This window comes from Cuculus canorus, chromosome 24 (genome assembly GCF_017976375.1).
Source record: "Cuculus canorus isolate bCucCan1 chromosome 24, bCucCan1.pri, whole genome shotgun sequence".
Taxonomy (NCBI): domain Eukaryota; kingdom Metazoa; phylum Chordata; class Aves; order Cuculiformes; family Cuculidae; genus Cuculus; species Cuculus canorus.
In genome coordinates this window covers 2,918,219-2,943,492 of record NC_071424.1, presented here as the reverse complement: position 1 = coordinate 2,943,492, position 25,274 = coordinate 2,918,219, and the positions used below count along the sequence as shown (strand labels likewise).

Sequence of the window (25,274 nt, the reverse complement as noted above, 5' to 3'; positions counted from 1 at the left end):
CCTTCTGGTTTGGGATGGGGAAATGGAAACTGCGAGGCAGCACTGCCCAGCCCCACGAGAGCCGCACGCTGGGTTTTACCAGGGATTAATGATCTTGGGTGCTTGTGCCCCAGTGAACTCCTACCCAGAAAATGAGTGTTTGTACCCACCAGCAAGAGGTTTAATCAAAAACGAGCGTGTTTTTCAGTTGTTTGTGCTCAGCCGAAACCCTGAAATCTGAAACACTGCAGGTGCAGCCGCTCTCCCACCGTGGCTTTCCGTGAGGTTAACTTTGGACAGGGGCGATAACGAATTATCTCCTAAACACACATGTGGAGGGAGCTTAATGCAAACATATTCGACTTGTCTTCAGCTCCCGCTCTCATTTTCTCCGAGTTTTTCTATCACTCCATACATTTTGTTCTCTCAAGCCTGCAAAGCAGGGAAAAGGGTAGCAGTGCCTTTATCCTAAGACGGAGCGTGACCTCCTCCTTAAAAACAGGGAGGTGGCGTTATTATTTATCCCAGAGCTGGGCTTGGGGCATAACAGAAATGTTTGTTGTCCCACAAAAGACTGACTTATCAGCTATTATTAGAGCGGGCACGATAATCGAGAAGCAGCAGCTCATTGGGCGCATTTAACCCTGTGCTCTGTTTGTGGATGATGTGGGATTTGTTTAGGGGGTGGCTGTGGTTGTTGACTTCTCTTTAGAGGAGACAGAGCCTGCCCGCACCCTGCGCTTGTGCCGGCGCTCGCCACGGGCTGCTCTGTGGCCACGCGTAGGTGGGTGAAGAGACTTTTCACCTGCCCTGGTGAGGAGGCAGTCCTGGCTTGTTCGTCAGACTCATTAAACCGCTCTTTGCAACTTCTGCCTGCACAGCTCAGCCACCGGAGTTTGCGTAAACCCAGCACAAAAAAGCAGATGTAAAAAAAGCAGAAGCGAATTTGCCAGCGAAAGCCGGTTTTGATGAACGTTTTGTTGTATTTAGCCAAACTTCAGCCCTAGTAGAGGGCACTTGGAAGGCAGGACTTGGGTCTGTAAATGTGTTTTCTCCTCCGTAGCTGCTGGTGCTGCGCAGCCACGCGGCACCGCGTACACGGAGGGTGTTGGGAATGGGAGTTGTGGGTGCAGAGGCGATAGAGAGAGCTGGAGCAGAGCATCCCGATGGGACAGGGGCTGGAGGAGGGTGCGGACACGGCAGCAAGCTGGTCCTGATGAAGCACCAGCCACTTCCCAGGGAAAAGCCAACTGCATCCTGCTCCAGCCCTTGCTGTCCCAGCCTTGCAGCAGCCAAAGGAAAAGTCCCAAAAGCCTGTGTTGGAGACAGGAGTGCCTCCAGCTGCCAGTGTACTTTGCTGATGCCGGACTTAGGCCAGTGTTTGTGCAGGGAAGGGACCTGACCCACTTTAGGAGGAGCCAGCTCCCAGCGAGCCTTTGGGACGTGTTCCAGCCAGCACCCAGGGCCCCACGGCTCCTCTCCCTGCTCCACAGGCTCTGCTCCCTGTTCCCTCTTTCCCAGGGCAGGCAATGATGCTGAGCATGCCCTTGGGAAGGAGCAGAGCCCATGGGCTCCCCTGCCTCTGCTCCTCGTCAACAGCAAGCCTACGCCGAGCTCCTCTCCAGGGATCTTTCCTCCAAACAAGCGCGGTTGAACAAAGCCGTGGGGACGGTGGCTTTCCTGACATTGTCAGTCCTGGCTCTTTGGGAAAGGAACAAGTTGGGTTTCGGAACAAGCAGCACCGCTGTGTATTTACACGTACCCACAATGGGTCGTGTGCTCCCCAGCGCTGAATGGCAGCAAAACACACCGTCTCGCTGCCAGGTCCTTCCAGCGATGGGAACACAGGGAGAGCAGCACCAATGAACTCAGCCACAAAGGAGCTGCCAGAGCACAGAGCTCTGCGTTTGCTTTGCCTTTCACCCCCGCTCAGCTCCACGCACCCTGCGGGGTTGTGGGCAAAGAGATGTTTAGAAAATGCACCGTGTTAGGGCAGCCTCTCTGCTTCTCTGAGCTGTGCTCTCCTGTCCACCGTGCCCGGTGACCTTGAGGACACAGAGCAGAGCAGCGCTGAGTGCCAGCGGCGGTGCTGGAGATGCTGGCAGGGAAGCAGTGCCTGCAGAGAAGGGAGCAGGTGGCTGCGCTGGCTGGGGCGTTGCTGGCACTGCCTGCCGCAGGTGCCACCGTTCTCTCCATTTTCACCACCCAGTGGGCTCTGGGGGTTATTTTGGGGGAGCTTTCAAGTATTGAGCCAGCCCGGAGAGGGAGAGAGCAGGGCTGAATGGTCCCATGGTTTCACCCCTGTGGTGCCATCCTCTGCAGAGCACTTTGGCAGGGGTGCCAGGGGACAGAAACGTGGAGTAATTCCTGCTCTGCCTCCCTGCAGCCCCAGCAGTGCAGCTGTGCCAGCCTCACGAGCTGAGTCACGTCGGCTCCACAGACGTGAATGCAGTGCCAGAAGTGCTCCTGCTTGGACACCCAGTCTGAACCGCCAGGAGCTCACCCAAGGGCTGGACACCCAGTCTGAACTACCAGGAGCTCACCCAAGGTCTGGACACACCATTTGAACCACCAGGAGCTCACCCAAGGGCTGGACACACCATCTGAACCACCAGGAGCTCACCCAAGGGATGGACAAACCATCTGAACCACCAGGAGCTCACCCAAGGGCTGGACACACCATCTGAACCATCAGGAGCTCACCCAAGGGCTGGACACCCCATCTGAACCACCAGGAGCTCACCCCTTCTGCAACCCCCTTACTGGTGCAGAAGAGAGTGAGCATATCCCTGACCTCCTCCGTGCAACTTCTGTCCATCCTTCCTGATGGCTCCCAGACATGGAGACCCCATCCGGGCAGTCCCTTCAGCACAGGGCTTTGCAGCGGCGCTGGTCTGGCAGAGGGAGAGGTCTGGGTGCCTCTGAGGAGGACAGAGGGGTGCTCAGCCCTGGGGTCTGCACGCACGGAGCCCCAGGATGGCCACACAGCCTTCTTGGCAGGTGCCTTCCTTCCCAAGCTTGGCCATCCTGCGCCAGCAGCCAGGGCTTCCCAGGTGGAGGCTCCTCGCCATCCACGACCTGTGTGCTCCAGCCAGGAAATCCCAGCCCTCTGGCCCTTGCCAGGCTCCAGGTTTAAAAATACTTAAGGAAAATAATCCAGCAGCCTCACCGAGGCCAAAGCAATTCTGGGCTGGTTTCAGAACAAATACTGGGGGTTGTGTTTTGTCTGTTCTCGGCAGGCGCTTGGCTCAGCGTCGCTGCCTCCCTGGCGATCGCACAGCCGTGACGTCTCAGCAGTCGTGGGCCACGTCGCGACCAGGCGAGACATCCTCTGTTGCCCAGGGTGGCCCCGACAGTGGCCAAGGCCACCTGTGGGGTTTGGGAATGGGCATTCACCTTGGCCACTGCTTGCCCACTTGCTCCTCTCCTGTAAGCAGCACTCAGCAAAGCCTCGGAGCGTGCCAGCCCTGACGCCGTGCCTTACATCTCTCGGGCTCCACACACCCATATCCCGAAGCAACGAGCGCCCTGCGCATCCCTGGGGACCCCCAGCCAGGGAGGGATGAGGGCTGGAGGTGGCTGGAGGCAGCAGGGGTTGCTGCCTTGGTGCTGTGGGCGACCTCTGCAACGAGCAGGTGGGAGCGGAGCACACGGGCACTGAGAGGCATCTCCACTGGTGTCACAGCCAGTTGGGCAAGCTCTGAGCCTGGAGGAAGTCCTCTCTCTTCTTTTTTTTTTTTTGAGATTTGAGAGTGCCCCGAGCTCCTCAAGATGACACAGGACCAAACATTTCAAGTAGTATGGAGAGGAGCCAGGGTTTGTGCAACATCCCAAGGAAACGGCCGCTACAGATGCTGCAAAGCAGGACCAGAGCTGGAGAGCAGCCTGAGCTCCAGCTTATCGCCGTGGTGATGCTACCCTTGAGATCACTGAAAGTACCATCCTCCCAGAAGCAGCCCGGTGGGAAGCAATCCTAAAGATGTGTCATGTGGAGATGGAAAGGGGCTGTAGCGTGTTTGAAGATCAGGAGACATGAATGCTACCAGCGCCTGACTGCTGTGGATCACGCAAGGCAGGCTATGAAACAAGGCAGAAACAGGCTCTCTGGGCAAGGATACAAGGGAGAATAAAACCCAAGGTGAGGCAGTGTTATCAAAATATGAAGTTATTTGGTGCAGGACATGGTTAAAATATTTGCAAAGCCCCCACCTTTTCCTCTCCACCCCAAGAACAGGAATAGAGTCATTAAAACAGCATGTTCTGGGACAGCAGCTATCCCATGGGAGAGCTGGACATGGAGGCCTGACCTGGTACCCCTGCCTCTCCTCAGGGGTCCCCAGATGCTAGGAAGCTTTATGAGTAAGATGATCCCAGCATCCATGTATGTAGTAGAACAGGATCTCTCGGCTGGTCAGACTGGTTTGGGTGTCCCGAGGGTTTTTGCCCCATCAAAGGGGGAGAGCAGCGCCTATGGGCTGCTCATCCATCAGCATCACCCTGAGGATGGGTCACCTACAGCACATGGTGAGGCCCCTTCCCAGCAACCTGCAGGATTCCAAAGGCGTGCTGGCTCCCTACGGAACGCTGGCCCCAGCCCCTGCCTGCGTGGGGTACCAACAGCATCTGCCACCAACCCCGTAGGCACGGCCGCCTACTCGAGTGGAGGAACGGCGCTGCCAAGATGTGCTTGTCAGGCAGCCAGCCCTCGGGAAACGAGGAAGGAGAGCGTGGAAGGAACGAGTCACTGTTCTGGAAACATATGGGATGGCAATCTGCAGGGGACAGCAGCCCCCGCACTCCCTGAAGAGCAAACAGAGACCCTGCCAGAGTCCTCGTAGAGCAGCGAATTAGCATTGGAAAGTACATCGAACAGCATCACTTTCCTCTGGCTCCAAGGCAGGAGGAACAGAGATAGGGTTTCTTGTGACAGATAAGCTCCTTGGCAAACGGCAACGTGCTGGTGCACGTTCAGCACAAGGGGCCCCACGGAAAGGAGCAGCACTCACCCCAAAAGATGGGGAAGAGGCATAGGATGAGGGTCAAGGGAGGACCACAGCACACGTGTGACACCTTTCAACATTTGCTAGGTAGCGTCCATGTGGTCAATGATCCCTTTTTTCTAGGCAAGCTTGCCAAGGAGAGCATCCTTCTCCTAGCAAGGAATATCAGGCATCACAGCTGCCGGGATGTGGGCTGGAGCCAGCAGGCGGCATGCTACAGTCTTGTCTTTCTTTGGCAGGGCACAGAAAAGCCAGGCCTAAGCAAATGCTGCAGCAAAGTCCTCTGCAGCACACGGTTACCCTCTGCCAGGGCTTCCCCACTCTGTCAGTAAAGGAATTGTTCCCAATATCCAATCTAAACCTCCCCTGGTGCAGCTTGAGGCCAAAACTTGACCATGCCAACTTGATGGCAGACCAATTGGAGCTGGCACCGGTGTTGGGTCCAAGCAAGATCATGTCCTTGAGGCTCTTTGGGTACTGGTAGGTGCCAAAAATTCACTTTTCTGGTATCTGGGTGGAGGGGAAAGTGGTGCCGCAGGGCTGGGCTCCCCTCAGGCTGTGCCCACCCACAGCCCTGGCAAGCAGGGTGTCCTCAGCCCTGCTGTCACCAGCTGTCACACGGGGATCATAGAACCATGGCATGGTTTGGGTTGGAAGGGACCTCAAAGCCCATCCAGTCCCACCCTCTGCCATGGGCAGGGACACCTCCCATGGGATCTGGTTACTCCAAGCCCCATACAACCTGGCCTGGAACCCCTCCAGGGATGGGGCAACCACCACTGCTCCTGTGCCAGGGCCTCCCACCCTCACAGCAAAACATTTCTCCATAAAATCTCATGTCAATGTGCCCTCTTTCAGCTTAAAACAGGTAACCCTGAGAAGCAGGGCACCTCCAACGTGGTCACAAGCGCCTGCACCCAGGGGATGTGGGACCACTTTTTGGAGACGTGGCTTTATGAAGGGATGCCCGTGTGAGCCTGCTGGCAGGTGAGGCCAGAGCAGAGAGAGGAACCCACCGGGTGAGAAATGTTGACCTAAATGAGCACAAAGATGACCACAATGCAAAGGTTCTCTAGGCTACCAGCGGCCATTTGGAATTCCTTATCAGCAAACACTTTCTTCCGAAAACAGATTACTTTCTAAACAATGACAGAGGCTGTTACACCAATACCCTCCCCAACAATGTGTCATCCAGCACAGGCAGAGCCCATGCCTTCCCTGAGGACCATGCTCCGACGCCTTCTCTTCCCCATCCATTGTCACAGGGTTGCTATGATGGGTAAACTCAAAGCCTATTAAAGTGAAATGTGAATCCAAAAGTTCAGAGAACCCTTTTTTCCAAAGCCTAGTCAGGAAGCTAGGATGGATATCTCAGAAGAACAGACTTTCCCGAGAGATTTCCAATAATTCTTGGATTTGGACTCCACGTTGTTGCCTCTCTTATCAAGCAGAACATGTGTATTCGTGACAGAAGAGTGGGTTTACACCTGCTAGAGACATTAATTCCAGGAGAAGCCAGAGCTGTTGATTACATGTGAAGTTTACTACAGGTCCTTAGTGTTTCCAGCGGGACACAGACCCCCTGAACTCGAGCTGCTCTACCGGGGCCTCTCCCGTGCTCTGGAAGGGAGATGGTTTGGCTGAACCCGACTTTGAACTCGATCGGTGTCCACAGCAAACCAGCCAGCAGAGAGGCTGCAGAGCTGCTTAGAGCTGCTTTTCAAGGACAGCTTTGTTGCCCAATATCCTGAAACAATATCCTGTTTTCCTCACAAGAAAAAGATTCCTAATGGGATTAATATTAAATCCGTCTTTGAAAGGAGACAAAAACGCAGCGGCACAGAACAGGAAGGACTCTTTCCACCTTCAAGATGAAGAAACACCATCACTACCAGCAGCAGCAGTGCTTCCCACGGCTTCTCGCCCGCTGTTCCAGCCCATTGCTGCTCCGGCAGCTCCCTGCTCACCCGGGTTTGGCCGTTCCTGGCCTCCCATCTTCTGCATTTCTCCAAAACACGGCTGTGTTCAGGGCATCATCCCAAAGAAAAGATACACTGTTGTACGGTTCCATCCATCCCGGTGGTGCTGGGGCTCCTCCAAGGAAACTGGAAGCCCATATCCCAGCTGGCATCCCCCCGTAGCCCGTTCCAGCGCTTGGCCCAGGCAGTGCCAAGCACTCACCCTGGTTGGGGAGTTAAAGAATGGCAAGCTGGCACTTGGCGCTTGCTCCAAACCTGCCCTTTGAGATGATTACTCAGCGTGTTGTCTAAGCAGAGCAGAGCGCAGACCTCTCCCTTCAGCCACCCAGAGGCACCCGAGAAAACCTCCCGCCCACTCGCTCCTGGGCGGACGGCGCCTCAGAAGTGGGTGAATGAGTTTGTTAGAAGTGGGGTGAATGAGTTTGTGGTGGTCCCCGCTTTGCTTTTATCGGCCGCACCTGGCCTGCTCGGTGCCGTGACACGCACGGAGCACACCCACAGACATGCTGGTTCCCTTTGATAGGGACGGGCTCGCAGCTGCTCCGTCTCCATCTGCAGAACATCACTGCTTTCTTCCTTCTTTCCCTCTCTTGGCTCCGAGTTGAACTACACCACACTTTGTTCGGCTCTAAAACAAATTAGAGCGCTAGGCGTGCAACCCAGAGGACAATTAGTGTCACCAGGCTGCCGGAGGCAGCAGCTCAGGAAAAACACTCCCAGATAACCATCATTCCATGTGGTGTTCAGCACCAGTAAGGAATGAGGGGTGCTTGATGCATGGGGGCCACAGGCAATTTCATATCCAGAGGCTGAGGATGTCTGCTTGGGATCATAGAATCCTGGAATGGTTTGGGTTGGAAGGGACCTCAAAGCCCATCCAGTCCCACCCCATGCCATGGGCAGGGACACCTCCCACTGGATCAGGGGGCTCCAAGCCCCATCCAACCTGGCCTTGGACACCTCCAGGGATGGGGCAGCCACCACTGCTCTGGGTGCTGATGTGTGGATGCGCTGCACACCACGGCACGGGGCATGTTGAGCCTGGGCCCGTTGCCTCCCACAAAATTGAATTTGCGAGGGGAATGCCAACAGCACCCAGCTCATCCCAGCCCTCCTTGGGGCACAGAGCAACAGCCGCCTGTGGCCTCGCTCCAGCCAAAATAACTGTGGATACACCAGGAATGTCCCCCCGATGATGAAGCTGACTGCCAGCTCTGACTCCAACAGTCAGGAATTGGTGGTAAACACGTAAAACACTGTAGTCCTGCAAAAGGAGCTGGTGGTTTTTAACAAAGACACTTCCCAGTGTTCGGGAGTTCTCCTGCGGGAGGGCGAAGGCACTGGACACACAGGGGGAACCCCTGCACCTCCATACTGAGCCACTCACATGGCATAACGCCCAGAAGGGAACTCTGTCCTGGGCTGCAACCAAAGCAGTGGGACCAGAAGGGAGGGAGGGAGGGGATTCTGCCCCTCTGCTCTGCTCTATGAGACCCCACCCGGAGCCCTGCATCCAGCTCTGGAACCCTCAACAGAAGAAGGACCTGGAACTGTTGCAGTGGCTCCAGAGGAGACCACAGAGATGATCCAAGGTTGGAGCACCTCCTGTACAAGGACAGGCTGAGAGAGTTGGGGTTGCTCAGCCTGGAGGAGGCTCCTGGAAGACCTTAGAGCAGCTTCCAGTGCTAAAAGGGGCTCCAGGAAAGCTGGGGAGGGGTCTGAAAGAGGGGAGCTGAAAAGAGGGGAGATTGAGACAAGATCTTAGACTCATATGATGATTATGATGATGAGATCTGAGGGAGAAATGTTTTGCTGTGAGGGTGGGGAGGCCTTGGCCCAGGTTGCCCAGAGCAGAGGTGCTGCCCCATCCCTGGAGGGGTTCCAGGCCAGGTTGGATGGGGCTCGGAGCCCCTGATCCAGTGGGAGGTGTCCCTGCCCATGGATGGGGTGGGACTGGATGCGTTTTGGACCCTTCCAACTCAAACCATTCCACGGTTCCATGCCCAGTGAAGCCCCCGGGCTGTCCCCACGCCGTGGGAAGCTCTGGCTGCCTCCAGCCGGGCTGCAGCCCCCCAGTCCCTCCCCCCCCGGGGTCGCTACGTGCCGGGTCTCACGGCTCGGCGGGGCCCGAGGGGGCGGTGGGAGCTGCCAGGGCGGTTCTCGCGTGCGGCGGCGGCGGGCGGGGCCCGAGGGCAGTGGGCGGAGCTTACATTTACCAAACCACTCCCTTTTGGGCGGACAACTACTCCCTGTGGGCGGGGCCTGCTGGCGGTGGGCGGAGTTTGGCGCTCAGGCCACGCTCCCGCTCTTGCATTGACTGCGCGATGGGCGTGGCTTGGTTGTGATGGGCGTGGTTTGATTCCAAGACCACGCCCCCATCCCGCCCACCCCCGGCGCGGCCCCTCCGCCCTTATAGCGGCGGGGGCGGGGGCAGCTGCACTCGGCCGGCGGCGGCACGCGCAGGTACGGCCCGGCGCCGGGGCCACGTGGCGGCACCGGCCGGGAGGGGGTCCCTGCGGCTTCGAGGGCCCCGGGATGGGAGGGGGTCCTGGGACGGGTACGGGGGGGAATCCCTGCGGCTTCGAGGCTCCCAGCGGCTTCGGGGGTCCCGGGACGGGAGGAGGGGGTCCGTGTGTCTCCTGGGTTTCCTGCGGTCCCGGAGGAAGGGGGATCCCCGCCGTTCCGAGGGTCCCGGGCCCGGAGGGGGTCCCCGCGGCTCTGAAGGTACGGGGCTCCCCGCCATTCCGAGGGTCCCCGGTCGGGATGTGGGGGGGAGGGGGGGTTCCCTGTGGCTCCCGGATTCCCTGCGGCTCCGGAGGTCCCGGGCAGAGTGTGGGTTCCCCGCAATTCCGAGGGTCCCGGGCCGGGAAGGGGGTGTTCCCTGCGGCTTCGGGGATCCCGGGCCCGGGGGAGGTTCCCTGCAGTTCTGGGGGGACCCGGGCGGGGAGTTGGGGGGGTCCATGCGGCTCCGTGGGTCCCTGCGTTTCTGAACGTCCCGGGTCGAAAAGGGGATCCCCGCCATTCTGGGGCTCCCGGGCCGGGATTGGGGGTCCCTGCGTCTCGGGGATTCCCCCCAATTCCGGGGGTCTCGGGCCGGGAGGAGGGTTCCTTGGAATTCTGGAGGTCCTGGCCAGGAGAGGAGGGGGTTCCCAGCAATTCCGGGGGGAGTCTCGTGCCTGGAGGGGGGGGTTCCCCGCGATTCCAAGGGTCCCGGTCCCCGCGGCTCTTGGGGATCCCCCTCTCGGGGTGACCGGAGGCGCCTCTCCGGGCTCCAGCGCGGGGGTGTTTTGTCGCTCCACGTGGGTGAGGGTCCCGCAGCGATCGTGTTTGTGCGTGTCGATGCGGGGGAGGGAAAGCACAGCTCGCCCCGCTCCCTTGTCCCGGTGCCCCCCTTTGGCTGGGGCCGGAATCTGGGGGTCCCGGGGGGCTCCGGGACTGGGGTTCCCCCCCTCCCCAGTGAGTCTCGTTCCCGGATGGTTTTTTTTGGGGGGCTGCAGGGGGTCCCCCCGCCCCCCCCGTGTTGTGGATGCCGATAGGGGGGGACCAGCGGCTCTGGCACCGATAAGGGCAGGAGAGGGGGGGGACACGGAGAAGCCCGCAGTGATGGAGTGTGTGTGTGGGGGCTCTCCCCATTCCCTCCGGGTCGTGCGAGCACCGCTGGGGCCCGAGGGGCTGCATCCCGCTGGGATGCTCGCACTAGCCCCCGCGTGCTTCTTGGTAGCCACGTTTCGAAGCCGCTGGGGTGGGCGAGAGGCTGAAGCCCTCCCGGCGAGGTGACCGGCTGCTGGGCTCAGCCTTTGCGCTGGGGGACGGGGGAGCTGGGGGACCCCGCTGGCATCACCCGAGAAACCTTTTCCCGTGGATTTTCGCCTTTTTCGGGGCGCACAGTGAGGTCCTCGGCAGCGGAGCTCCTGTGCCGGGGTGTTTGGGGGCTCTCCTCGCCCTCCCCCGGGGCTGTTGTTGGCGGTAGGTGTTTGGGGGGGTTCCCCCTCGGTGCTGTTTGCTCTCCTGAGGTCCCTGGAGATGCTCTGGCCAGGGGTCCCGGGGGCTAAAGGGGGGGTCCTGGCTGGGGCAGAGGCTCTGCAAATCCATCGGGAAGAGAGAGAGGCTCGAGGGTTTGGAACTTGCCCTGAGGACAGGAGTTGGTGGTCAACTTGTAGCAGCGGTGGCAACTGTGTCCTCCCTGCTCTGCTGGGTTCCCACCCCGTCCTGCGAGGCCGGGCTCTTGGTGCAACCATTCCCGGTGCTTTTAAGGTTCTTCTGACGATAAAAGGTTGATTTATCTATTTATTTATCTATTTATTTATCTATTTATTTATCTATTTATTTATCTATTTATTTATCTATTTATTTATCTATTTATTTATATATTTATTTATCTATTTTTAGTTGCATCACAAGAACTTTTTGGAAGCCGCTGATGCGGGTTTGGTGCTTTTCTGTGAGCCTTAAGCCTTTTATTTTATTTTTTTTTGTGGAGCGCAAGCATCCCATTTTCATGCTAAGCGGGGTAATTTAGGGCTGCCTGATTCTCCCGGGTGGCTTTTAGCTTTTTTTCTTTTGGCTGTGTCTGGAAGGGAAGGAGTCACCGAGAAATGGGCGCTGGGGGTGGGGGGAGAGGCGAGGAGAACCCCCCCTCAGAGCAACGATTTTTGTGCTGAGGGGCTTTCTCAGATTAATCACTGAGGTGATGGGATCTCTTAATTACCAACAAGTACTTTGCTGATGTACCGCAAACCTCCCTGCCCCAGAGTCACGGGGATGGGCTGTGCTGGATCCTGGCTCTGGGAAGGTGCAAAGCATCCTCCCTTTCCAGGAGGCTCCTGAAGGTGCGAATGGGTGCATGGGCTTTGTTGGCTCCTATCTCGCACAATTGGCCTCATTTATCTGGCAGCGAAGGTGGAAAATACCCGGTGATGTGTTGCACGCAATTATTTCACATCTCCTTAATGAGGAGCTGGAAAGCTGCACGTAGGCTGAGGGGGGGGCGAGGTGCATCCCTTTAAGAGCCGCGTTTCCAATCTCATTGTTGCACTTTTACGGCTTTTCCTTTTTCCTTCTGTGGAATCGACTGGAGGAAAGTGGGAGCCTCTCCATCACTCACATGCGAACGCGTCCTTAAAGCTGCTGCTGTGTGGCTGTGCTGCAGCTAAAGATATGTCATGTGTAGGTAATTCCTGACACCTGAGAGCTGCTGGGTGGGTTTCTCTGCCTCCATCCCCATCCTGGCCCTGAGCTGGAGCTTTACTGGTGGTGACTGGGGACAGAAACAGCTCAGACCTGTGCTTTGGGGGAGGAGGGTGGCAGTCACGCCCTGTGGTGGCTCTGGATCTTTGGGGTTTTGCAGCCTCCCTGGCTTCGGAGCAGGTGTCTGATGAAAGAATGCCAGTGCTATTCGGGACGGCATTTTTCTCATTCTGAGGATTTCCTGGCAGGCACAGGGTGTTCCCGAATGATCCTGAGCAGCGCTGGTGCTGGGAGGATCTTCTCTGCTCCCTGGCACTAACCCCTGCACAGGGGTGGGGAGTCCCTGTCCCCTCCTGAGCCCGGGGGGATAGCTCAGCAGGTTGGGGACCACTGGGGCTGTGGGAAGGAAGCCCTTCCCGAGGGATGGGAGCACGAGTTGAGTTTGGGGCCATCGCCCAGCAGTGGCTTTGCTCCATCCCCAGCACCTCTGAGCTGGAGGGACGGCACCTTGAGTGCTAAAGGCTGCATTTCTTAAGCTTGCGCCCTTGGGTGAGTCCCCTCAAACCCTCAGAGCGAGTATCTCCCCGCAAGGCTGCCCCTTTCTGCAGCCCTGCAGCTCCCTGCTTTGAAGTGGCAGCAGCACGATGAGCAGTTCTCTCGAGGGGCTGATGACGGAGCAGCTCGGGATGTGCTGTACCTGGGACTGAAGCCGATGTGAACCCAGAGGATATCCAAAGAGCTGCGTTGCATAACGTTCTTGTAACCTGCTGCGCACCCCTCTGGGTCTGCCTGTGGAGTTTTGGGTTGGGAGACTCTGGGAGAGCTGTGGCTGGGCTCTAGTACAGGAATAAGCCAGGCTTTCTGCCTTGGTCTTGTTGATGACTTGCTTAAGCTTGACTTCACGGTTCCTTATACCAGTAAGTTGCTCGGTCCTTGCTCATCCATCACTGTCTCTAAGAATCGGGCACAGCAGTCCAGGATGGGACCTGTCTGGTATCTGTCTGGGAGGCAGAAAATAGCTGCCAGTCCTCCTGTTTAATTGGTTATTCCCCCTAAAGCTCTTGACAAATCATCCAGACATCCCACTTCAAGGCAGCTCGCAGCCTGCGTGCCGCTGGGAGCGATCCTCCAGTGACTGGGAGCTGTGTCGGCCGGAGACCCACTGCGGGTGTCGGGTTAAGGAGCGTCGTCCGCCCTGCAGGGTGAGTGGGCTGCTGGGTGCCTGTGCACGCTGGGGCTCGCGCGGGCAGAGGGTGCAGCTGGGAGCAGCAGCTCAGCCGCCGTGCCCCGTGGCGTCTGCCTGTCTGCGTGCCCAGGTTGGCTCACCGGGCTGGCAGACCGCGGCACAGCCAAGACGCGCGCTGGCCGTGCCGGTGGGGAGAGGCGCTGAAGCCGGGCTGCTTCTGGCAAAAAAGCCTTGAGCTCACCCGTGCGAGCTGCTGGCCCTCGAGCAAAGCCTGTCCGTGCTGCTGACCTCACCTCACCCTGTGTGAGCCAACGCTGAGCCAACACCGCGCCTGAGCGGGACCTCAATTGCTCATTGTCTTGGTGCAGAGCCCTCGCGAGCGCTGGGCAGTCACGTAGACCATGTGCGCCAGGTTAAACCCTGGCTGTGGGCACCCGCTGGAACTAAAGCCCCGCACTTAATGCTATAAACCTGCTTAAAACGGGCAAAAGTGGTGTCTCATTAGCTCATAACAATCTATTTCATCCTGTTTCTGGCTAGAAAAAGGCCAAATTGGAAGCTGTAAAGCATTATTGGCTGTGAACAGCTTGCGGTTGCCAGCGCCTCTGTTTCCCCAGCGGTGGGTATGAAGTCTCAGTTTGGGTTTTGAGGACCACATAGGATGCTCAGGGTCTGCTGGATCCCCACACAGCAATCCCCGCTGCAGAGAAATGTCTTGCAGGGATGTTTACACCCTGTGCTGCCCCAGGGCATGCGGAGCACTTGGAAGAGCCCATCCCTGTGAACTGGTTTTGGGAGGCTGAGTGAAGGATAGATGTGTTTTGGGCTCTTTGGGATGATGCTGCAGGATGGGGCTGGTGGGAAGGGGCGCGGAGCAGTGTCCCCTCCCCTGTGCCAGGGGTGCAGGGCAGGACCCCCCTAAAAGCAGGCTCTGGTGCTGTTGGCAAGGGTTGGCTTTGTGCTCATCCTTCCTGGCCTGAGCGTTTCAGCGTTGGTGTTTGCCAGGCAGAGGCCAAGCGCGGCTGATGAAGGTGCGAGGAGCCCAAATTGTGTGAGTTGTGTGGAAGGGGTGTGCCAGGAGAATATTTTGCCACCCAGATCCTGCTCCAAGCGTAGCCAAATCCTTCTCTGGAGCTGGGAGCAGATGGCTGGGAGCAGAGGTCGCCTGCCTGCGGCAGCTTTGGGGATGGGCACCATGGTTTTCCTGCTCGCCCAAGATGCGTGCGGAGATGCTGGGTGAACTCCTGCCTGTTGGAGCAGGGAAGCCCCTCCAGCCTGATGTATGCAGCTCTGCCAGCTGCTCTCGGTGCCCTGCTCCGTGGGAAGGGTTTTGCAAGCTCACGCGATGCCAAATGCCAGGTGAGAGTGCTCACCTGGAGCAGGAGAACCCTGAGCTGGAGGGATGCGTGGGGAGGCAGAGATGCGCAGTGCCCGGTCCCTGCTTGGGTGGAGGCTCTCCCTCTTCCGCTGCCCCCAAAACGGAGTGAGGATTCTTTCATAAAAGGTTTGCCCCAGAAATATTTTGTGGCATTTGCAGCGCTGTTATAAATGCGAGCCTCTGTCTTTCTGCTCTGGAGATCCGCCAGGCTGGGGCTTTAAAAGCGCACCAATTTGCCACGTTATGTAACTAAAAGTCTTAATCTTTCTGTCCCTCTGGAGCAGGGACGACCACGCTTGTGTGTAGGACCTCGGAGATGGGAAGGGTTTTAGCCTTCTCTGGGTCTGTTTTGAGGTGATAAGAGCACTTGTTGCCCAAGAGGCCACAATTCCGGCTCCCCGTCGCCGCGCGGAGCGTTGCTGTAGGCTACCTGTTCCTGCCTCTTAGTCAGGACGTTTACGGGGAGCAGATGTGATACTTGCCGTCATTACTTGGTTTCATCAGTCTTAATTACTGCAAATATGCTTATTTCATTCCCTAATAGGGCAAACTGTAGCTGGCTGCCTGGCAGCTGTGAATTTGATTTCCAAACACGTCTTACACGTTGCAACTCTTCCAAAACGGAGCTGTAAATGTCATAACTGTGTGCTGGGTGGTTTGTGCGAAGGGGAGGGAAGCTTTCCAGTTGAACCCGTCAAAGCCTTACATGTGCTTTCTTCTTTTTTTCCCCTCCCACCCCTCTTCTCTTCTTTGGAATTGCTGCTGTGTTGGGACAAGGAGGAGATCAGCACAAAGCCTTCATGCGGTTGAAGGAAGAGCTTTCTAAAACTGGTGTTTCTTAATAAGGATTTTTCAATGAGTCAGGGGAAAAATGTTGCGGCACGCAGAACTCATCCTGTAAAGCCTCTGGCGTCAGGCTTTGGGAATCTTGCTTCGTGGTCTCGAGCCTTGTTCGGTTCAGGGTGTTTCACCGTGCATCAGCAATGCAAGAGAGGTCATGTCTAACCCGCCAGCAGCCCCGTGTTTATAGAGGTGCCACCTGAGCACCCACAGGAGGAGGAATGCTGCTCGCAGGGAGAGAACAAACAGATGAGCCAAGCCCCTGCAGTTTAGGTGCAATTTAGCTCGGGAGCAGTGGAAGAATTCAACCTGTGAGTGTGTCAAGAGGCAAAAAGGAAAAATTCTCAGCACATGGGCACATTTGCTTTAGGTAGCTGTTATTGCCAGTAGCTTTAATTAGTGCTCGCAAGGAGATTGTGCTCCTTGCTGGTGGTTTTTATTGCCAGCACCTGGTAGTCTCATCTTTCAAAACTGTTTTTGGGGCATATCAGTGTAGTTAAAGATGCTTTATACTTCGCCGAACACAGAGCTCGGTGTGACTCAAAGCAAGAGGTGGCTGGAAACTCCCTCCAGCGGGCAGCCCGTGCGGGGAAAGGGATGTGAAGCACAACCTGGTGGCTTTCAGAGAAAAGAGCGTGATGGGTGGGTGGGCTGCTGCCCGTGCTGAGAGGTACGAGGTCCCTGCAGAGCCTGGCACCTTCCTCTCTGCCTGCTGGTGCCTGTGGATGGAGTGGGAGCCCCGGGGATGCCACGAGCCCTGGGCATGCCTGCAGCTGGGCATCGCAGCATTGGATGGGCTACACAAACGGACCGTGTGGCTGTGGTCCCCAAGAGGGGAAAAATCAGCTCCTGGGCAGAGTTTAGCCGCGGACGTGCCCGGGGCAGCGTCTTGTAAATGATTCCTTTGTTGGAACAGCGGGGCGGCTTGGATCTGCTCGTGATGGTCATGTGTCGCACTGGCCAGGATGCAGGAAAATACCCCGCCAGTGCAAATCACAGACTGAGTCGGGCTAAACCAGGCTTAGCGGCTTACGGAAACCGGCTTCCTGTGCTTTGCTTCCTTCTGCCCTGTGTGGATCCGAGACATCACCTGAGCACATCCTGGTTTCAGGTGGCTCTGGCAAACCCGGTGCCGTATCCGGTGACTTTGGCTCTGGTGGCAGGTAGGAGCGGGATCTCCCTGCAGCTCGAGGCCACTGGCTGCGCTTCCACCGGGATGCCTGGATCCTTGGATGCGCACCGAAGTGATGCGGAGCGAGCGAAAGCGAGGCCGGTGCCTCTGCTCCGTTTGGTGTGCCGAGGGCACGCGGGGACGTGCCAGGTAGATGCTGGCGTGTCAGCAGCTGTGGGTGCGATGGTAATTGCCGTGAGCCGAAATGGATGCGTGCTATAAATAGGAGGCTGCACCTCCCTGAGCCACACTGCTCCGCAGCTCTGGAGAAAGCTCTTCTCCTCGGAGTGGGCTTTGTCTTCAAGTGGAAGCTTGAGCAGCAGAGTGAGGAGTGGGCTCTGGTGAAGGAGCCTGGTGTCCCCCTGCTGTTGGCTGATCAGGCTTAGAGTGGGCAGAGGTGTCTCTGGTTGTTTGGGGGGTTCAGAGTGGCTTTTCAAACCTGCAGGGGCAGGTGGGAGCTCAGCAGCTATTCCTGCTGCTTTGAATAGTGCAAACCACGCTTGTGAGCAGCTGCGCTGGTTGCGTTTCCTCCCTGGGACGCTCGTGTTGTGCTCCGCTGCCTCAAACAGCCTTGTTTGCCACAGCTTGGGACGCGATCCAGCTGTGCAGCAGCTGCAGCGCGGGGGAGGCGCGAGCAGCCTGACCAAATTGCTCAGAATTGGTCTCGCCAAGGGGATCCCACACCTCACCAAGCCTGGGTGATGCTTTTCCACTGATTTGTTTTCTACTCCCTTCTGGCTTTGAGTTTTTAAGACGCATTGCTTTTAACGCCTGGGTGCTCTCGTGAAACCCGCCGTAACGTTTTCGGCAGGAGAGGAGAGGAGGGGTTGCCCGTGCTGAGCTGGGGGCACTCTGCTGGGGCTGAACCCTTGAGGAGCTCCGCTTTGCTGCGGTCCTCTGCCAGGCAGCACTATGTGGGAGCCCTCCCCGATCGCTGCACGGGCTTAAGTTTAGCCACAGCCCCATGACCTTCAGCAGGAGTGCTGTGACTCCTGCCTGCTCTTTCTTTGCAGAAATGAGGGTGTCCTGGCTCTGCCTATGGACTTATTTCCCTTGCTGTGTTTGCATTTCATGTGCTGCTCCTGCTCCGGGTGGCCCAGGGCTTCCTTAGGATTCATGGTGTGCCAGGGCGGTGCTGGGATCGTGGTCCTGGAGAGGTTGCAGGGGGTTTTACCCAGACAGACGAGCTCTGAGCAGACCGACCGCTGCCCTGCTTGGTGTTCCCAGTACCGCCGGCCGCTGCTGGCAAGGACACCGCTTGCCCTTTGCGGCTTGGGACACGGTGTCATATCTTGAATGTGTTGCTTATAAATACCTGCTGGCCAGGGATCTTAAAGGCCAGGCGCAACCCGAGCGTGTTTTTTGGGGCAGCCATGAGGCTCGTGTGCTGCTGAACCTTGAGCGTTCACCACTTGGAGCGGCTCTCCTGGGGCACCGGTGCTGTGCTGTCACACACTGGAGAGCGGGAACACAGTTTCCTCCTTTCCCTTGAACCAATACTTTGTCCTTTGCAGATCTTTGAACCCACGCTGAATCATCGCCAACTTGGTTCAAGATGCCGCCGGCCATCGGAGGCCCCGTGGGCTACACTCCTCCTGAAGGAGGATGGGGATGGGCTGTGGTCATCGGAGCCTTCATCTCCATCGGGTTTTCCTATGCCTTCCCCAAATCCATCACAGTGTTCTTCAAAGAAATTGAGGTCATCTTCAATGCATCCAGCAGCAAAGTCTCCTGGATCTCCTCTATCATGCTGGCTGTTATGTACGGAGGAGGTAAGTCATCGTGAGGTGGTGGCGTGGGAGCTCATGCATTGCGGTATGAGATGCTGCTCTCCTGGGAGCTCACGCATTGCGGTATGAGATGCTCCTCTCCTGGCTCCGATTCACACCTCGCTGTAGTGGCAGCAACCAGAACTTCACCCAAAGTTAGAATTCTCCTTTCACGTGAGAGCAAAACTTCCCTGAGCAAGTTTGCTTGAAGGAGGTTACTCCAAAAGTTCTATTTAATGCCCAGAATGCAAAAACCGGGTTAATCTGTCCTCTTCTGCAAAGCTGTAAGTAAAATCTTTCCGGGGAATTATAACTTGTATAATTCTGCCCTTGTCCTTGTTACGGTGTGTGGCGAACGCTGTCTGCTTCCAGCGCCTGCCCGAAGGCCAGGGTGAGCTTGCACAGCGCGTAGGAGCTCTCCTCCCAGAGTTTCTTTTAGATAAGACATAGATTTTTTTTTTTTTCCTCTTTAATTTTACATTTTTAATTCAGCAAACCGGCTGTATCTAGGGATCTGCCCCAATTTCTGTTCAGCTCTGGTGGCTCAGGAGGGCACTGGAACTGCCTGCTCCTCCTTGCCGGCGCTGAGCAGTGCTGTGGGCAGCTTTGTGCCGTTCTGGGTATAGTGGAAGCACAGAGACCTGAGCAGAATAAAGCAAAACTACTTAAAGTGAAGCAGCTCTCTTCCCCTGCCCTTCAGTAACTGCTTCTTGAAGCCTTTTAATCCCCAGGCTTCACGCCTCACGGGGTGAAGCGCTCCCAGACCTCACCGGTCTCCCCAACCCGGTGTCTCGTTCCTGCCTGCAAACACAGCTTTGCGCCGGGGCGCTCCTGAAAGGAGCTCTTATTGGGAAGCGGGTTGTTGTGTCCGCTTCGGAGGCGAATCGGAGCTTGTACCGCTGCCATCCCGCTGCTGGCAAACCGCCCGCGTCCTCCTTGCATTTGTGCATGGAAAGGAGCTGACGTCAGCGCCTGGCTGAGCACGAGGCTTCTCCTTTGGGGAACAGGCTCTGCTTTGTCCTCGCTCAGCTAGCGAAGCGACCAGCGCATTTCCCTGCTCCGATGCTATAACAAGCTTGTAAACCGTGTAACTGCCTTAATGAGACTCAATCTGGGACACTCCTCCCCTCCTAACAGCTCCAGGCTGGTTCCTCTGCGTGCCCTGAGGGATACACTGCCTGGAGCTGCCTGGCAGCTGGAGAACTCCCTCCTCCAGCCCTGGAATTGTCCTCTTGTCCTCCTCCCTCTGTGCTGACACTGCCTTTCTGGCTCCGCTTGAACTGGTACCATTAAATCCCAACAGCTTGCCAGGCTTTAACTGCTTTGCCTCCAGGGATGCTGGAGCTGCCCTGGTGTGTCCCCAGCCGCTGGAGCAATGGAATGTGCTCCTACCCTGCTCACCCCAGGGCTCTGGCAGCCTCCGCTGGATGTGAATTGTGCTGAGGTGGTTGCAGTAGGCACCCTGGTCTCCATCCCTGAGACCACCTTCCTGCTGGAACTGCGCGCTTGCTTGGAGGCGCAAAAAATAGCTCAGGCTCTGCGCAAAACACCCTGAGCTGATGGTATCACGCAGAGCTGGAGTAGCTCGTGTCCCAGGCAGGACCAGGGTGGTGGAACAGCATGTCCTGTACCCTGATGCAGCCCGTGTGTGGCCGCAGTCGGGGTACAGGGATGCTAGCATCTCAAATGCCCCTTTCACAGCTCCAGATCAGCATTAGGGAGGGCTCCGCTTCCGTTATTTGCACTTTTTATCACAGTGTGAATAATCCAAACTCATCAGCTGGCGTTTAGTCAGCATTGCTTTGTGTGAATCTATAAGGTAGGAATGGGGCTGAATTTTTTTCGCCTTCTAATTAACATAAAAGGGGTTGAGGGATTGCCACCAGGGTCTGTGGTGCTGCCCTTGGCACCACCGCTCCGCGCTGGAGTTCCTGGAGGAAAGGCCAACTGCTGCCTTTAGACTCTGTCCGGGGGCATCGTGTTTTTGCAGAGTTCAAGGTCCAGCTTTTGGAAAGCGCTCTGTGGGGAAGCGTTTGGAGCCTGGGGTGATGTGGCAGCCCCCCCTGTGTGCTGCCTCTCCTGGGTCCAGGGCCGTGGCATCGGGTCAGGGCTGCTCTGCCTGGCACGTAGGCACCACGTGGGGCAGCCGGGCTTCTGTAACCTTCTCCAGGCTTTGTTTAAATTGGGCAAAAAGGTCAAGTAGTGTCTGAGGACCCATGAATAACATGTTGACAACGTCGCTATCCGTTAATGGCAAAGCGAGCTCTGTTAATATTCAATGGGTGTTCGTTCAGTTTATTTAAATACATTTTAGTATCTGTAGAGCAAGCTTTGCAGTATCTAATCACTGTTTGCTTTGGATTAAAGCTCCTGATAGTGAAGCACTTGGAAGGCGGGTGCTGAGCAATTGGGCTTTTCCTACCACAGGGGTAGCAGTGAAAACAGAAGCACTCTCCACCTGCGCCCATCAGAGCTGTTCCTTCACAGCTTTGGTCTCCAACAGAAACATCTTGTAGGAGACGGGTGGTTGCTGTACACATGCTTTGCTGCCACCCTGTCCTGTGGTGGGCAGGAAGGTGGCCGTGGGCCCCCCAGCCTGGAGCCAGAGCCCTGCGTGGAGCCCGTAGCTTCACCCTGTCCCAAACCCCTGTCCCTGGGGGTGGCTGCTGCTCCTGCAGATTGATTTATCCCACAGGAGACAGCTTGCTTGGAGAAGTCGCAGCTCACCACAGCTGTAAACAGCTTCTGGCGTGCAGAAGAAGCTGTGATGTGGTGGCCCTGGCTGGAGGCTCACCCCTTTGGTTGGGGTCCTGTGTGTGCTCTAAGCAAATGTCGCTCTTACCTCCATCTCTCCAGACCTTCTGTCCTTTCCCCTTGCCCCAGTTCCCTCGCTGGGTGAAGTGTCACTGTGTGAAAGCTGGAAACCAGTGGCCATAAAACCTCCCGTGTGCCCGCTCGCGTCTGACTTGTCTCTCGTGCAAAGGTATCTCACCTCTGGGTGTACGTCCTTCCTAGGTCCCATCAGCAGCATCCTGGTGAACAAGTACGGCAGCCGACCCATCATGATCGCGGGAGGCTGCCTCTCCGGCTGTGGGCTGATCGCAGCGTCCTTCTGCAACACGGTGGAGGAGCTCTACTTCTGCGTGGGAGTTGTAGGGGGTAAGTGATGGCTTTGCCCTGACAAGGCTGCAGCACTCAGGCTTCTCCCGAGGCAGCTGGAGGAGGAACCTAAACCCAGTAATTACTAGAGAATGCCTACAATTTGCGTAAATCCTGGTTGCTGTTATGTGTTCTAATAAGAGATGTCCCCAATGAGGTACCAGAGGGACTGTGCGTGGGGTGAGGATTCAGTAAAATAGAGCATCGATCCTTCCTGCCCTGGGTTATGTTTGTGCCCCACCAGCCCATGTAAGGTTTTATAGAATCACGGAATTGGGTTGGAAGGGACTTCAAAGCTCATCCAGTTCCACCTCCTGCCATGGGCAGGGACACCTCCCACTGGATCAGGGGCTCCGAGCCCCATCCAACCTGGCCTGGAACCCCTCCAGGGATGGGGCAGCCACCACTGCTCTGGGCAACCTGGGCCAGGGTCTCCTCACCCTCAGAGCAAAACATTTCTCTCTAAAATCTCATCTCAATTTCCCCTCTTTCAGTTTAAAACCTTTCCTCCTTGCCCTATCCCTGCTCTCCCTGATCAAGAGCCCCCCCCCAGCTTTCCTGTAGGTTCGCTTGCCACAAGCCAGGGCAATTCTTCCCTTCTGGCTCCCAAACTCCTGTATGGCTTTGCTGCTGCCCTGGCACCTTGTCCCACATCAGCAGTGGTGGCCAAGTGCTGCTTGTGCAGTCGGGAAGTTAACACGGCTGAACCAGAGCTGTGAAACCCCCAGAACTAAACCCCTCTCCCACTTGTCCCACCCAGCTGGTGCTTCTGGTTGGTTGGGGGTCGTCAGCTCTGAGCCCCTCTTCTCTCCTCCAGGCCTTGGACTCGCCTTTAACTTGAACCCAGCCTTAACCATGATTGGCAAGTACTTCTTCAAGAAGCGTCCCCTGGCCAATGGGCTGGCGATGGCGGGCAGCCCCGTCTTCCTCTCCACCCTGGCGCCCATCAACCAGCTCTTCTTTGGCATCTTTGGCTGGCGTGGCAGCTTCCTCATCCTCGGCGGTCTCTTGCTGAACTGCTGCGTTGCTGGATCCCTGATGAGGCCCATTGGCCCTAAACCAGATCAACTGAAGAAAGAAGCCAACAAGGAGGTGCTGCAAGAAGCTGGAAAGGTGGTGAAAAAGGACGACGGTGACACCAGCGCAGACCTCATTGGTGGAAAGGCCAAGAAAGAGAAGACCACGCTTCTCCAGACGATCAACAAGTTCTTGGACCTGTCGCTGTTCACGCACCGGGGCTTCCTGCTCTATCTCTCGGGCAACGTGATCATGTTCTTTGGGCTCTTCACTCCCTTGGTTTTCCTCAGTAATTATGCAAAGAGCAAGAAGATTGCTAACGAATCTGCAGCCTTCCTGCTCTCCATCTTGGCTTTCGTAGACATGGTGGCCAGACCTTCCATGGGACTGGTGGCAAACACCAAGTGGATCAGACCCAGAGTCCAGTATTTCTTTGCTGTCTCCGTCATTTACAACGGGGTGTGCCACCTCCTGGCTCCCATGTCCACCACCTACGCCGGCTTCTGCATTTACGCTGGTTTCTTTGGCTTTGCCTTCGGCTGGCTGAGCTCGGTCCTGTTTGAGACCCTGATGGACCTGGTGGGAGCACAGCGTTTCTCCAGCGCTGTTGGCCTGGTGACCATCGTGGAGTGCTGCCCTGTGCTGCTGGGACCCCCTCTGCTAGGTAGGGCAGCCCTGCGCACTGGGGCAGGGTGAGGTGGGGGGAGAACCAGCCCTGAGGCTGCCCCAGCACCTGGGGGTGGCTGAGAAAGTGAGGACTGAGCCCCTGGTGTGGGGTTGAGGGAGCAGGGGCTGGAGGAATCAAGGCTTGAGGGTGAGGGTGGTGGGCTTGGGCTGCTCATGGGAACACTTCCGCAAGCTGGAGCATTTCTGGGTGGATCTTCATAAGCTGTCCCTTCTCTGTCCCTCAGGGAAACTCAATGACATGTACGGTGACTACAAATACACGTACTGGGCCTGCGGGATCATCCTCATCGTCTCTGGGATCTACCTCTTCATCGGCATGGGCATCAACTACCGCCTGGTGGCAAAGGAGCAGAAGGCGGAGGAGAAGGCGAGGAAGGAAGGGAAGGAGGAGGAGACCAATGTTGACGAGGCAGAGAAGCAGAAAGAGGCAAACAACGACGTGGCTCCCTCGCCTCAGAAGAGCGCGGAGGATGGCGTCAAAGAGGAGGAGAGCCACATGTGAGGGACCGGTCTCAATCCCGGAGTGTCGGGGAAGCGCCGCTGCCCTGGTGCGGCGGTTAGGGCAGTGCTCCGCTGGCGCTGGGCGGCCGTGAGAAGTGTTTAAACCAGGGGTTCATTTTAACCAGGCTCTGAACTGTTTTTTTTCCATCTGTGTTCAACAAAGGTAACAGGGCTACATGCGCAGTATCCTCGTGTCGGGGGGCAGGGGGGCTTTTATAGTCGGGCTTTTTAACAGTATCATGAATGTACTAATCTCATGTGCCTTACAGCCTTCGTACTTAGCTGAATCTGGACGAGCCTTAACTCTAAACCGTGCTTTAGCTCTGTATTCTGCTCAAGAGGGGGGTATGGGGTGGGGGGGGTGTGTGTGTGTACGCGTGTGTTTTGGGAGAGTTTTTGTTGTTAAAAAGCCATAAAAAGCAGGATACTGGGTTTGTTGGAGCACGATGGGCTTCAGGGCCACCCCGGATGAATCCTGCTTCACACGCTTCTTACCGCGGGCCCTTCGTGGAGGGGGAGATCGGCACGGGGCAGGGTGGTGTCCGGTTCCCGTGCCGGGCGCCTCCTGGCTCTGTAGGTGGTCTTTAGGTATGTTTTGAAAACACTTTAGCTACTGTAGTTCTTTAAAAATCCCTCTTTTGTAGTTGTGCTTTCATGGGATATTGGGGTTGGAGAAGGGCGGCTGTGGTTGGGCGGCATTGGCTGTCCCAGTGTGCCCAGTACCCACAGTTGAGCCCTCACTGGGGTGGACTGGGGTCCTGCTGTGCCCCCCAACTGCCCCATCAGTGCCTCTTCTCAGCCGGACGATGGATGATGTGGAACGGGGTGTGATGGTCGGGGGATGCTCTTGGTCCCCCCGCAGGGTGGGTTCCACCCGAGCATCGGGAGTGCCGCCGGGTGCTGGGCTGGTGGAGATGGTGCATCCCTGAGACAGACCTTCTGCTTTCGCTCTTCTATCTCCTAGAGAAACCTCTTTTACTTGCTTCTGTTCAACTGAGACCTTAAGGCGGCGGATGCCAAACCACTCACATCATGTAAGGGGGGAGGAAAGAATTTGTACGTATTTATTTTTTATTTTTTAGTGCTGGAAAATATCTCAACGTACATGGAGCAGGTTAATGGCTCTCAAGTTCTAGTAAATGTTGATCAGAAATAATGTAAGAGGCTGAGTTTTTTTCAAATAAACTTATTTTTTTTTTTTTTTTTTTTTTTACAATTTACCCATCAGATGTTGAACTTCTTTCCTAGAATCACACTTCTCTGTGCCAGGTGACCTGTGTCAGGGTCAGCTCTGCAGAGAGGCGAGTGGGGCTGTGGTAGGGTGTGGGTTTCCACCCACTGAGCAGGTCCTGTTGGATGTGGAAGCTGCTTCTCATCCAGTGAGGATGAGATATGCCACTCGTGTAGTTTTCCAAGGAAAG

General features: G+C 56.7%; 1 protein-coding gene across 1 annotated transcript; it reads left to right on the top strand.

The window, feature by feature from the left end:
• The first annotated feature begins 9,339 nt into the window (after positions 1–9,339).
• On the top strand, positions 9,340–24,937 carry SLC16A1 (solute carrier family 16 member 1). The gene is made up of 5 exons (XM_054087538.1): positions 9,340–9,421; positions 18,235–18,492; positions 21,505–21,648; positions 22,466–23,329; positions 23,577–24,937. Exons 2-5 carry the CDS (start codon positions 18,276–18,278, stop codon positions 23,852–23,854), a joined length of 1,503 nt encoding a protein of 500 aa, XP_053943513.1. The 5' UTR covers positions 9,340–9,421; positions 18,235–18,275; the 3' UTR covers positions 23,855–24,937.
• The last annotated feature ends 337 nt before the right edge of the window (positions 24,938–25,274 follow it).

What these genes read in the sequence shown, in the direction of transcription:
- SLC16A1 (XM_054087538.1), top strand. Translation starts at nt 18,276, where the DNA reads ATGCCGCCGGCCATCGGAGGCCCCGTGGGCTACACTCCTCCTGAAGGA. An exon ending in CTGCGTGGGAGTTGTAGGGG is followed by an intron (nt 21,649 to 22,465) that starts GTAAGTGATGGC and finishes TCTCTCCTCCAG; the next exon opens with GCCTTGGACTCGCCTTTAAC. An exon ending in GCTGGGACCCCCTCTGCTAG is followed by an intron (nt 23,330 to 23,576) that starts GTAGGGCAGCCC and finishes TCTGTCCCTCAG; the next exon opens with GGAAACTCAATGACATGTAC.